Source organism: Schistocerca cancellata, chromosome 4, assembly GCF_023864275.1.
Source record: "Schistocerca cancellata isolate TAMUIC-IGC-003103 chromosome 4, iqSchCanc2.1, whole genome shotgun sequence".
Taxonomy (NCBI): Eukaryota; Metazoa; Arthropoda; class Insecta; order Orthoptera; family Acrididae; genus Schistocerca; species Schistocerca cancellata.
In genome coordinates, this window is record NC_064629.1 from 77004399 (window position 1) to 77019509 (window position 15111).

Below are 15111 nucleotides of genomic sequence, written 5' to 3' on the forward strand. Positions count from 1 at the left end.
GAAATGATTGTGTTAGCATTTCTGGTCCAAAATGTTGTTCATAACTGAGAAATGGAATGGTTACATTGAACATTTTAGGAGCTCTTTAATAAAAAATACAACACCCATTAATTAATTAATGTTCAATAAACAACTGTGAAAGGCAAAACCTACTTTCAGGCCAATTTAACTTCCACACTCTAACCAAGTGAATTAAATTTGTCAATCTTTGTTTGACCATTCAGTATAACTATACCCAAATATAAATAATAGAATACCAAATGATAAATGGCTTTACACACAAATAGAGACTGTTCTGCTGTGAAATTTCATTTCAGATACCTCTTATTACTTGCTGAGCGCAACAGGCTTAGTTTTTCTTTCATTCATTGATTTATTAAAATCTTGGAAGCTACAGAAATTTTCATCTATTTACTAACATTGTTTTGTATATAGCTTTTTATATTTATTCCTTTCTGCTATGCATCAATACAGACATGGTTTATTCTATCTGTCTTCCATTTGTTGTTTGAAAATCAATATTTAAGTAGTGACATGTATGAGTAGGTTACAAATTTCATTTTGTAAGATAGGAAAATTCATTTTAGTTTTCTGAAATTAAAATGAAATACAGACTAAAATTCAGAGTAAACTTGACACTACCTTTCAGTTCTTTGTTTTGATGTTTCATTGGTGATTCTATATGAGTCGATTAGCATACACAACAGTTCATTACACACATTGAATATTACTTATATTGGTAAAGGTTCAACTGTTTCTTATGAGAGATTACATAATGTATCACCTTTCTCAGCATGAGAAAGAGAATAATGAATGATTCATTGGACTTCCTTTCACTTATAAATTGCAAAGTGTAATTTAGGTAGCATTTGTTAAGTCTTATTCACATGTTATTACTGCAAAAAAATCCTTATAATTAATCAGCACAATTCTGCAATTTATTCATCCATCATGAAGCAAAATTCATGCTTTCAATGCTGTTGTAATTTGTACAAAGTAAATTATACATCATAATATGGAAAACAAAATAATCTGGTAACACTGAACACAATAATAAGGCAACACTCAACATATTCTAGGTAACTGTTAAACACAATAGTAACAATAGCAATAAAAGCATGCTGTACTAGTTAACCTACAAATTTACAAACAACAAGAGTCAAAATGTGAGGTCTTCCTTTGTACAGTCCAGAAATTCCTCAACTGCATGAAATGTATCTTTTTTCAGACAGTTTTGTATGACATTCCTGAAATCATTTAAGGGGGCAGTATTTGCTTGAGAAGGTACTTCATTGGTAAGTTTAATGCCTGACTACATTGTGCTGGCACTGCAACTCAGCTGGAGTGAGGGGTTGTGTTGGATGGTCTGTGTGAGTGGTGAAAGGCGATGGAAAGTTTGGAGGGACAGTTGGCGGTGGGTGGCTAATGAATGGGAGGGAGAGGCAGCATGTGCAAGTAATAGGAATGTGGGACTGTAGCAGCCAGAGGGAGCTGTGGGAAGTGCACAATGATGTGAGGGAGGCAGATAGAACAGAGCAACAGGGATGCTGTGAAGAAGAGTGTGTGAGTGCAGGATGTGTGGAGTTAAGGTGTTGGAGTGGGGATATAGGTGGATGTGAGGGAGGACCTAGTTGAAATTGAGGCCAGGAGGATTATAGGATTGAAGGACAACTCCAATCTACGTAATTCAGTGAATCTGGTGTTTGAGCGAAGGATCCAAATTGCGCAGGTTATGAAGTAGCCATCGAAATCAATCATGCTGAGCTCACCAACATGTTCTGGCTCAGGGTGGTCAACTCTGTTCTAAACCCCAATTTGGCAGTGGCAAATTATTCAGGTGGACATCTGGTTGGTGGTGATGCCCACATAAAATTCTGTTCAGGAATTGTAGCAGGCCCTTTCTCTGATAGGGCATGATAAGCCTGTAACACAGATGGAGTAGGATGTGCTGTGTGAGTGTATTAGCACAGGTCTTGCACCTGGCCTTCCATATATATTTGACCCATGTGGCAAATGGTTGTGAAAAGATGTGACATGAAAGTGGACTAGGTTATTGTGTACGTAAGGGGATGGCGGTGTATTGCTTTGCAAATTGTGCCAATGATTGTGGATAGGATATTTCTCATTTCTGGGAATGATAAGTAGTCAAATCTTGACTAAGGATATGATTCAGTTGTTCCAGTCTGGAATGGTATTGAATGATGATGGAGGTGCTTCATACTGTGACATGGATAAAAATTTGGGTGTAGCCATCAGAGAGATGGAGGTTAACATCCATGGAGGAGACTCATTTGGCTGAGGAGGATCAGGGGAGACATGAGAGAAGTATAGAGACTAGGGGGCAATGGTTTGCCACCTCAGGACTGATTAAAAACACCAAAGAAGTGACATTAACAGCTGTCCACTGCAGTCAACAGCTGCAACACAGGGATAAACAAGTTGTTATAGAAAAGTGTCCAGTTACAATACTTATGTGCAACTTCTAGGTTCATTGCTTTTCTTGACAAATAGATCAGTGGGAATCTACAGCTCATAACATAAAGAGAACTGATTGTCACTGCAACAAAATACAGTGTATACAGTTTCCAACACAGAACATGGAAAACACATTAATTTAACTTAAGAAAAAGAAAGAAAGAAAGAAAGAAAGAAAGAAAAAGATATATGAACAGATATGTGTTCAGTATTGCCACAAATTGTGTTGTATGCAGCATAGGTAGCAGTTAATGTCACTGTAGTGTGTGTTATGGGTTGTCAGCTCAAATGTGAATCATACTATTATATGTTGTTTAATGTTTTTCTGTTCCAGAAGGTTCTTGAAATTTCAAATTTTTGTAATGTTTGCTCATTTTGGAATATTCAATATTTGTATGAATAGCTACACTCTGCGTCCAGGGCTTCAGTTCTGTTCTGGTGTACACTGGTGTTTATAATAAAACATGCTTTCAGTGCTAAGTGTTGTACTTCATTGATGACCCTGCTTGCACATTTGGACTGTATTCTGGTTAAAATATGACACTATTTCTGACAACTTTAAGTATTATCATACCCATGACCTGTCAATTGGGGAACTGATCTGAGGCATTCAGTCATTCATTTATTTGTATTATCAGCAATGGTTTGAGTTATTTTAATCACAGACCATAATTGTATACAGTGTAGCAGTGGTGTAGGCAGGAGGAATAAGTAAAAGGTATTGTTGTGATACAGAGAGTTCTGGCAGAATGTAATTAATTTTGGAGAAAAAATTTAGAGATGTTGAATCTTATACTCAGAGCCTCTATTGTTGTTACTATTTTTCATAAATTAATTAAGAAGAAACTGGCACACATTTACACAAATTATTTCATGTCATTCTAATTGTGTGTGAAACTCCCATAAAATAAACTAGATTAAATTTTTATGAAAGGTTAACAAAATAACCAAGATTTCATACAGTCTGATTATATTCATTCATTGTATGTATCAGACAGCTTAAGTATGTTGAAGATAAGAAGTGTAGTTGGCTGGTTGGTTGAGATGGCGGAGGGGACCAAACAGCCCTTTCAAAGGAACCATCCCAGAATTTGCCTGAAAAAATTTAGGGAAAACCTAAATCAGGATGGCCAGATGCGCGTTTGAACCGTCGTCTTCCTGAATGCGAGTTCAGTGTGGTAACCACCAGAGCACATGGCTCAGTGAGAAGTGTAGTGTGATCACCCTTATTTACAAGGTGATTCATTTAAATTTTTCACCTCAGATATTTCCTAGTCCATTTAAGATGCTATAATTCCATTTCAAAAGTCCTTACTAAAATTATGTTGGCTGTTTTTGTAGCTATATTAATTTCGGAGATATATTTGCTTTTTCCAATGGAACTATAGTAATTTATGCTATTTATATCATTGTTCTAAGAGAGATGAATTAAATGGTGTTTCACTCTTCAAAATCTGATCACTAGTTTTGGAGTAATAACAATGGTTACAACTGAGGATTTATCTATTTTGAACAACTGCTGTCTTATGCAGAAATCCATATTTTTATACAGAACTGCCATGTCAGGCGGATAGTGGTGCTACAGCCTTACACAGCTAAGGGAGTCTTACAAAAATGGAACTGGGCTGGTATACCAACTGGTAAGCAAAGGACATGGCATCTAAGGATGACTCATCAGCCAACTATTGTAACAGTTCTGTCTTTTTTTGTGCCAGAATCATGACAGAAAGGCGCTCATAAAAAACTGAATGGATTTGTACAGTATGGAATTGAAATATAAAGGTCGTTAAATAAGAACTGTGCATCATGAGTTTGATGTCATGATACACACTTACACAGCCAAATTATATCAGCAACAGCAACAAAATGACAAGAGAATGTTGTCATAAACAGTTTCATAAAATTCCATGCATGTCATCAAGTGTTCAAAATGTCCATGATCTGCTGCAATATACATTTGCATTTGTTGGTGCCTGAAGAGATTCCATTGATATCATTGCACATGTTACAACAAGGCAATGTTTTAAATCCTCTGGAGTCTACACTTCATTTTTGAGTTTACTCCAGAGAAAAAAAGTGCAGTAGTGTCAAGTCAGGTGAATGTGCAGGCTAACTGATTGTGATTTCACATGTTCTTCTCTAGTAACCATGAAACAACTTGTGAACCCTTTTCTAGCTACAAGTGAGTACTGAGCCAGCACCCATTGTGCTGTTCTCACATATATCTTCACATTTCAAGTGGTATGTGGATTTCTTCAATGAAGTAACGACCAATCACATATACTCCAACAATTATGCACCAAACAGTCTCACACTGCTGCATCTGTTGTTCAGCCTGCTTCAACCAGTGGAGATTATCTGCAGCCCAATAACATATATTATATACATTCAGCTCTCCGTGATGTGTAAAGATGGCTTCATCAATGAGGAGAATTCTTTGAAGAAAGAATCTTTTACCCTGATGTTGCATCAAATCCTGAGCAGCAGAAGTCCATGCATATTCTGCAATCCCAGTGGTTAAACTGATGATGAGTGTCACATGACATGGATGGAACCTTTTTGCATGTAAAATGTGAACAATACTGGGATGACTTATTCCAGAGGCACTCACAATTTCCCTGGAACTAATAAGTGGACTACGTGCATCAGCTGCCATAACACCTTTTTTATTTGCTCTGCTCATACCAGTCTTGTTCCTTACCCTCTTCACAGTATTCCAATGCCCTTTCAGTAACAATTTTTGTACATTTGCTGAATTGACCTTCTTGTTGGGCACAGTGTCAGAATATCTTTGTGGATACAACTCAGCTGCTCTCTTCATGTTCCTTGTCAATTCTCTAGGAAGGAATAGAATATCTCATTTCTCATACTTTGCAAGATACATTTATTTTTTCAGCCTAACCAGTACTTGACACACATGAACAACACAGACAGAATGAAGGCTACATTTTCTTTGTGATCTATGTATACAGTTATCACGGTGGTGCAACTCTCTGTTTCTTCCTTATCTGACCTGACTTATTTTCTTATTGGGTATGAAATTTTGAATGTCTGCAAAAGACAACAATCAGTTTCATGTTCAGAACAGAAAAATACTCAATTAACTAATTATCGGATTCTGAAGCGTTTAATACCTTTCAATTCATCTCTTTTAGAACTACAATACTAGCAGCAAAAATTACTATAGATCCATTTGAAAAAACAAAATTGATATGATTATGTCTGTAATTAATATAGTTATGAAAAAAGACTCTCTGTTGTTTGATGAGGATTTTCTTGCAATTCATCTGGGAGAAAACAGAATTAAGATAGCTGAAGGTCCTAGAAATATTTGAAGTGAACAACTTAAGTGAACCTTTCTGTACATTGTCTCCTGGGATTAACTGCCTCAAATTTGTGTGCACTTACCCTTTTTTTTATATTTCTCATCTTGTGTACTGATTGTACCATCCCCGCCAGCAGACACTGTGACAGAGGCAGATAAACTGGCAGGAGTATTGCAGCCAGATAATGTCAACTACCTGCCACAATATTTCAGTTGACAACCATTTAGCCATCTTCAGGTGAGTGTTTTTCAATGGAGTTTGCTAGTTCATGTCACTACCTTTATACAAAAAGTTGGTGCGAAGACGCAAGCCCAAAGGCAGTCGCTAAATGAGTGACCTTTGTAAAGTTACACACTGTCTTCAGAACTGATCAATCTATGACATCCAGGTGCATACATAATGTTATATTACATGAGCACTCTCTGTCTGAATATGCATTCACTGAGTTAAAATTCAGATGTTAAAATTAATTAAATGTCGCTAGGTGTGTCATTGGTTATAAAGTGTTTTCTTTTTGAAGAAATTAAAGAAATCACTGGGTCCCACACATTATCCAGTTGAAAACCACCATCAAAAGTTATAAGACCTTTTGCTAAATGCATTTCTACTGACTCATTAATAACTGAATCCAAGAAGAATCTTGTCGAGGTGAAGATTTCTGTGGCAGGGTAATCCATGGAATGTCCTGGGGAGATAGATGCTCCACTATAGCTGACTTACTGGAATGTGAAAGGTGCTTGTGGTAATCATGTTCAGTGCATCTTTCTCACACTGTGTTGTCTGACCAATGTTGTCTTTGCCACACTGACAAGGTATTCTGTAGATTCCAGCATTCCACAATCCAAGATTGTTTTGCTGATCTGAGATGAGCACAAATCTTTGTAGGTCGGTGAAAGATTACTTTGACATGATGTTTTCTTAAGATTCTGCCTAATTTTGATGAAATATTGCCAATTTATAGGAGGAACACCCTGGATTTAAACTGCACCTTCTCCTGTTGCTCTTGTGGTTGTTCATGTTTCTTATTCCTTAAAGCTGTGCTGATCCAATGTGGAGAATGTCAGTTATCTTTGAACATTGATTGTAGGTGTTCCAGCTCCTTTCCAAGGCTGTCTCCATCAGACACAACATGTGCCAAGTTCGACAGTGTTCGAAGTTTGTGATGGGCGGTGGCAGCTAGATGACTGGAAAATTATTATTATTATTTTTTTGTGTGTGTGTGTGTGTGTGTGTGTGTGTGTGTGTGTGTGTGTGTGTGTGTGTGTGTGTAGAGAGAGAGAGAGAGAGAGAGAGATAGAGAGATAGATAGAGAGAGATCATGGTAAACAGAATGCCCCAATGGTCCATCCACTTCCATCTGACACAAATGTCCAGAAATAGCAGACAACCGCCCTTCTCCACTTCCATCAATCTTATAATTCGTGATGGCTGTTTTCAACTCGATAAGGCATGGGACCCAGTGATTTATTTAATGCTTTCAAAAAGAAAACATTTTATGATCAATGACACATCTAACGACATTTAATTTTTACATCTGAATTTTAATTCAGTGAGCACGAATTCTGACAGAGCACACTCATGTAGTATCACATTACGCATGTGCCTACATGTGGAGTAGTATCCAAAGAGAGCGCGTAGCTCAACAGCGGCTGCTCGTGTAGCAGCTGCCTTTGCACAGGTGTCTTCATACCTATTTTTTGTATTAAGTGAAAAACACTCACATGAAGATGACTGAATGGTTGTCATCTGAAATATTGTGAGAGGAAGTCAACACTATCCGCTTTGAATTACAAAGCTTCATGGAATACTCTTTACACTGGGAAAATTTTAAGAATCACAGCAATGGAGTGGTGGAAATGTGTCACAGAGGGAACATGCATCTTGTAGTATGGGCAGACACACTGATGAAAGTGTTTATTTGCAGGCAGCAGTAATAGGAGCAGGCAGTGCTCACACTGGCTCAGCCACCACAGACCTCATGCTGAGTATTGCTGTCTTGTTCTTAGTTGTTAGATGACTGTGTCATCCGCATGCCAAATTTATTGCCGTGCACTTCTCTGCGTGGGTTCAGATGGGCTGCTTCCCGTAGATTGACTCACATGGTGAGTTCATTTCTGCTGCTTGGTTTGTTATTGAGCCACTGTCAGCCTGTGAAACACCCTTGCCAACAATGTAAAGAGGCACCATCATCACACTTGTGCAGATACTAAACTCATCTTCTGAGATAATGAAGTGTAGTATGTTGTTAGGTGACAGTTTCTCAGTTTTGTTATGTATCTACACAAAATTATTTCCAGAGTTATAAATTGGGAGAGAATGTTTCTTGGATTTTACAAAATGTATCTTACTGTTAGTAAAGCACTTACACAGTACAATGCACAGCTTCATTGGTTGTAGCAGTTATTGACTGTCTTGTTTGACAGTGCTATGATTAGCATGAATGCATACTAATGTACCTTTGATGTATACTATAATGCTTAATCCAGTTTTCCTTTAGTAGTGTTCCTCAAACAATAAATAAGAATTATAGGCTATAAACCTCAGCGAAAATCCAGTAATAAATTAGTAGCAGGGTGAACAGGCTAGTACAAACATATGAAAACACTGATTGTTGGATTAATCCAGTTTTTTTTCAGAAAGTCTGTGAGTGTATGTCAGAAATTCTATTTCTGGTCTTCCATCACAATGGAAGGAAAGTTGTGATGTACGTTTTTACATAATACCTTGAAGTGGGAAATATGAGGTCGAAAACGTGCAGTATCAGGTTGTATGGCATGTAAGAGTTCAGGCATTAATTGAGAAGGTGTTATATGAAAAATATTGAAATGCATTGAAAAGTTTAAATCAAGCAGCTCTCCTACTCCACCCAGTAGCAAAGGGAAAACAGTGTACCATTAGGAGGAGGAAAAAAGAAAGGATAGATATGTCAAACAGTACAGAAGCAAAGGAGTCCTCTGAAAGTATACAACAAATATGTGAACTTTTTTGGGGAGGGGGGTTAAGAAAAGTGTTTTTTATATATACTGATATGACAGGTTCTGCAAATGGTGCTACATTTGACATTTGATGGTGAATAAGATGCATGTGTAGTTATAGAGTAAGAAGTTGTTGTGGTCAGTGGTATGGGAATGTGTTCCTTGTGTTGATGATTTTTATCCCTACTGGAGAACATATACTGTGGGCGAACCTCCTGTCATTTGTGGTTACATATATCCTATGCATCCACTCCATTAGAGAGAGTGAATATGATTTCAGGTAAGTGGTTTGATAGCAGTTGCTAAAGCAAGATAAAGAGAAAGTGAAAATAAATACCGATTGCGTAAATCAGTTTTTAAAGTGATCCAGAGTGTGTAGATATTGCAGTTTCACTATATTTGTAATGCATGATGATTTTACCACATTGGAGAGAAAGAAAGTCACTCTTTACAGAATCCTTAAATTATTAATATACACTCCTGGAAATGGAAAAAAGAACACATTGACACCGGTGTGTCAGACCCACCATACTTGCTCCGGACACTGCGAGAGGGCTGTACAAGCAATGATCACACGCACGGCACAGCGGACACACCAGGAACCGCGGTGTTGGCCGTCGAATGGCGCTAGCTGCGCAGCATTTGTGCACCGCCGCCGTCAGTGTCAGCCAGTTTGCCGTGGCATACGGAGCTCCATCGCAGTCTTTAACACTGGTAGCATGCCGCGACAGCGTGGACGTGAACCGTATGTGCAGTTGACGGACTTTGAGCGAGGGCGTATAGTGGGCATGCGGGAGGCCGGATGGACGTACCGCCGAATTGCTCAACACGTGGGGCGTGAGGTCACCACAGTACATCGATGTTGTCGCCAGTGGTCGGCGGAAGGTGCACGTGCCCGTCGGCCTGGGACCGGACCGCAGCGATGCACGGATGCACGCCAAGACCGTAGGATCCTACGCAGTGCCGTAGGGAACCGCACCGCCACTTCCCAGCAAATTAGGGACACTGTTGCTCCTGGGGTATCGGCGAGGACCATTCGCAACCGTCTCCATGCAGCTGGGCTACGGTCCCGCACACCGTTAGGCTGTCTTCCGCTCACGCCCCAACATCGTGCAGCCCGCCTCCAGTGGTGTCGCGACAGGCGTGAATGGAGGGACGAATGGAGACGTGTCGTCTTCAGCGATGAGAGTCGCTTCTGCCTTGGTGCTAATGATGGTCGTATGCGTGTTTGGCGCCGTGCAGGTGAGCGCCACAATCAGGACTGCATACGACCGAGGCACACAGGGCCAACACCCGGCATCATGGTGTGGGGAGCGATCTCCTACACTGGCCGTACACCACTGGTGATCCTCGAGGGGACACTGAATAGTGCATGGTACATCCAAACCGTCATCGAACCCATCGTTCTACCATTCCTAGACCGGCAAGGGAACTTGCTGTTCCAACAGGACAATGCACGTCCGCATGTATCCCGTGGCACCCAACGTGTTCTAGAAGGTGTAAGTCAACTACCCTGGCCAGCAAGATCTCCGGATCTGTCCCCCATTGAGCATGTTTGGGACTGGATGAAGCGTCGTCTCACGCGGTCTGCACATCCAGCACGAACGCTGGTCCAACTGAGGCGCCAGGTGGAAATGGCATGGCAAGCCGTTCCACAGGACTACATCCAGCATCTCTACGATCGTCTCCATGGGAGAATAGCAGCCTGCATTGCTGCGAAAGGTGGATATACACTGTACTAGTGGCGACATTGTGCATGCTCTGTTGCCTGTGTCTATGTGCCTGTGGTTCTGTCAGTGTGATCATGTGATGTATCTGACCCCAGGAATGTGTCAATAAAGTTTCCCCTTCCTGGGACAATGAATTCACAGTGTTCTTATTTCAATTTCCAGGAGTGTATGTTGCTATCATACAGATACCTCTGTGTGACAAGATCTACTCTTTAGAAAGTTTTGACATATTAGGTGAAAATATAGTCAGTAATAAGGAAGTAGGTAGTCTCTTCAGAGAGACTGAGAAATGAAGTGAATGAGGGTCAGCTACAGCAAAACCATGAACAGGGAAATTGTTATATAAAAGGGCATAATGTGAATTGTCACAGACCAAGTGCCATGTGGTGGTGATAGATTGCTGAGATGGTCAACTAAATGGATAATGGTGAATAAGATGATATTTAAGGACAGCTTTTGTTTCACATTACAACTAGAATATTGTGATTCTCCAGGAAGGGAGCAATTTCTGTGGGGCCACTGTAGTTGGTGGCAGTTGTATATTCAGAGAGTTTGGGTTTCTGAATTTTAACTTTAGTTAGATAGTAGGGGTACTGGTAGTGAACAAGAGCTAACAACCTCTATAAAAAGAACAAATATCCACATTGAATCAGGGATTGTATGAATGTGTGGGAAGTCCTTTTGTACGTTCAGAACTAGTTTGCTTCACAACTAGAAACATCTTGTTTCTACTGCTATCCAAATTCCTACTTTCCCCTTCCTTGAGTTAACCTCTATTTACATTTCATACTGTACACTTTCACTTTGCAGTTTGTATTCTCCCACATCTTATCTATCCCAATATGTCCCAGTATTCTTTCATGTAACACTGGCAGTGTCCCTCATAACCACCCCCCCCCCCCCCACCCCCTTTTTCCTATACCTTCATATAAGAGTTTCTTGCAATTCTTCCACAGTTATTTCACTCAAGTCATTTTAAACTCTCTCTTTCATTTTTCCCACTCTTTCTAATTCAGTTTTCCTACACCTGGAATTTCCTCATCCCCCTCATTCAGTCTACTACATATCATGTGTCACAAAAAATCAGTTATTTTGGACCTGAAAACACTCTATTACTGTTTTTAAAGAACAAAAATAAACATGTAAAAACTAAATTAACTGACTTATATTCATCATCTGCAACTTCAAATGTAAGGTAAATAGCAGGCGTTGTGCCTTTTCTTTAATACTTATTACTCTGGATTTTTGAAAGTTCTTATTACTTCAAGCAAATTACTAATCATGCACTGATAATATGTTATCGTGTTAGGTGGATTATTTTTCTGTTAAAAGAGTCAAAATTTACATTTTCTTTTTCCTTTTTATTAAATGTGGCATTTCATCCATTCTTATGATATATAATGAATGATCATTGTGTACCTAGAAAATTGGCATTGTTGCCACAACAACCATAATCACCACCACTGCTAGCACAACAGATTACTCTTATTGTAATAACAGGCAAAGATGTATGCAAAAGACAACCACAAAGGATAAAGACTTAAATCTTAGTGCTATGGTACTGATTCTTTTAATGTGGTGGAAGGTGTCATTTGTTAACTGCCCACTTCTGTTCTACTCTAGTGTTTTAACATGATGCCCAGTTATGCACATGCAAAATATTATCTGACCTTATTCACTGGTTTGTTAGAATTTACATCCCTCGCTGACACCATCTTACTACAATGTGAACAAGTTAGCAAATAGAATTCAGGAGAACATATTTTTTTTAAAAAAAGTGCACCATTTTGTGTGTGATGTTTATATGCCCCCTTGTTTTTGTTATCCTTCAAATTATGAAATATTTGTATGTTCAAAGCCAGTTCCAATGACAGAAATAACAAAAGTTCTATAGTTTCATTTTTACTTTTATGCATAACTTTAAATAGGTGTAGTCTCTAAAAGTTTGTTACACATTTTAGCTTCATGAATTACCTTTCTTTTTACAATATCTGAAAAAGAAATGTATCATACATGCATCCAATAATTACTGTCAATAAGTAACCTGACATCATACTGATTCTGAATTCCAGGGTAAATTCTTTTCATGCACAGATGGCTCAAAGATGACCAAGGATGAATGTCAGTGAGTATTTTCACCACAGAATACATTACAGATCATCATAAATGTGGCATTATATTCTGATTTTAAATGTATTTAAGGTGTTAATTGGTTTAGTTCTTTCATTTTGTTTGTAAATATGGCAATTAAATTTTATATTTCTTCTGTTTTTTTCCTTGTGACATTTTTTCATGTGACTTTCTTTATTTTTCTTTTCTGCATACAGAGGCACATTCTTAGTTTTTGAAGATGGTGACATTAATCAACCAAAAGTGGAAACCAGAGAGTGGGAAAGAAATCGGTTTCATTTTGATGATGTTGCTAAAGCCATGCTCACACTTTTTACTGTATCTACATTTGAAGGTTGGCCTGGGTAAGTACTGAAGTAATTTGTTAATCTAGAAATTAGTTTATTTGTCCTGATGTTGTAAAATAATAGGACCAAATGTGTATTTCTATATGTCACCATTTATCGTAACAGTTGATGTTAAATTACCCACTAAGACAATGAACAACCAATACCAGTGAATGTATTCCATTATAAACGTGGATGAAATGTAATTATTATTTTTTATTTATTAATAACAGTAATTATTTATGCCATGTTTTTGTACACTTTTATTTATTCACTGGTGTCAAATTCTCAAACATTTTTTGAAATGTTTGCAGTTCATTTGAAGAATTTATGAGAAATGCAGGAGAGTATTTATATTTAGTTGCTATGTTTAGGACCAGAAACATGGCAGAATTCAACAGGGATACTTACAGAATTTCAGACTATTTCTAGCATTTTATCTGTTTGTAGTATAGACCACATTTTCCATGAACTTATAGTGTAAGTATGTTGTTCAGATGCTGAATGAGTCAATACAGCATTCAAAAGAACACAGTAATAATCACAACATTAAATAAAAAAAACACTTCATGTTTTGTATTAATGCAATAACAGGTAAAAATACAATATACATGGTGTATAAAAGGATGCTCCAAGTTTATATGCCAACTAGCTTTGCAAATGATGAAAAGATTGAAAAAATGTATGATGAGACAAAAGAAACCATTCAGATAGTTAAGGGAGACAAAAATGTAATTGTGCTAGGTGACTGGAATCTGGTAGTAGTAGGAGGAGGAAAAATAGTAGGAGAATATGCACTAGGGGAAAGGAATGTAAGAGGAAGTCCTATAAAAGCAGGTATAACTAGAGGGAAGATAGATACTGCCTATAGGAAAATTAGAGTTCTTTGGAGAAAAGAGAAGCAGCTGTATTAGCATCAAGAGCTCAGATGGGAAACCAGTAGTAAGTAAAGAAGGGAAAACTGAAGGGTGAAAGTAATATACGGAGGGACTATACAAGGGAAATGAACTTAAAGGCAGTATTATAGAAAGAGAAAAGGAGATTGATGAAGATATGATACTGCAAGAAGAATTTTACATGGCTCTGGAAGATGTAAGCTCAAAGGCCCCTAGAGTAGATGACATTCTCTCAAAAATTCTGAAATCCTTGAGAGTGTCAGCCATGACAGAGCTATTCCACCTGGTGTGCAAGATATATGAGAATGTAAGAATTCCAATTCCAAAGAATGCAGGTTCTGACATGTGTGAATATTACCAACCTATCAGTTTACTAAGTCATCATTGCAAAATGCTGACATGAATTATTTCCAGAAGAATGGAAAAATTGGTAAAAGCTGACCTTGAGGAAGATCAGTTTCGGTTCCGGGGAAATGTTGGAACATGCAAGGCAGTACTGACTCTATGATGTAGCTTAAAAGGATAGGTTAAAGAAAGGCAAACATATATTTATAGTTTTGTAGACATAGATAAACATTTGACAATTTTGAATGGTATGTACTCTTTGAAATTCTGAAGGTAGCAGCAGTAAAATATAGGGAGTGAAAGGTCATATACAACTTATGCAGAAACCAGACAGCAGTTATAAAAGTTGAAGGTCATGAAAGGAGAACAATGTTTGAGAAGGGAATGAGACAGGACAATAGACTCTCCCTGTTGTTATTCAATTTGTACTTTCAGCAAGTAGTGAAGAAAGCAAAAGGAAAATTTGGTGAAAGAGTTAAACTCCAGGGAAAGAAATAAAAACTTGGGGGTTTGCTGATGACATTATAATTCTGTAAGAGACAGAAACGTACTTAGAAGTGCAGTTGAATGAAGTGGACTGTGGCCTCAAAGGAGGATATAAGATGAATATTAATAAAATCAAAGCAATGGTAATGGAATGTAGTTAAATTCAAGAAGGCAAAGTTGCTGCAGATATGAAACTGACCATCTGGTTTTTTAACAATCAGAAATGGCATAGACAGCTTACTGGACATAATAGGTTATACGACCCCCTATGACATTGGTCTGTCCAATTCTGATTTCACTTGATTGTGCAAAGCTACTGGAATGTGGTATGCCCAGAAAAAGTGCAGCTAGACCATAAGTTCCAAGGTAATGTGGACTGTAAAATTAGTGGCACAACGTAACCCATCTAAAAAAAAAGAGAA

At 38.2% G+C, this 15111-nt stretch overlaps 1 protein-coding gene across 3 annotated transcripts in view; it reads left to right on the forward strand.

The window, feature by feature from the left end:
* LOC126184668 (muscle calcium channel subunit alpha-1-like) overlaps positions 1–15111 on the forward strand; it is a 601154-nt gene that overhangs the window by 420274 nt on the left and 165769 nt on the right. For all 3 annotated transcript variants that reach the window (XM_049927151.1, XM_049927152.1, XM_049927153.1), the window contains exons 23-24: positions 12579–12631; positions 12834–12980. In XM_049927151.1, the coding sequence (XP_049783108.1) occupies positions 12579–12631; positions 12834–12980 (200 nt within the window). The remainder of the gene's footprint in view (positions 1–12578; positions 12632–12833; positions 12981–15111) is intronic.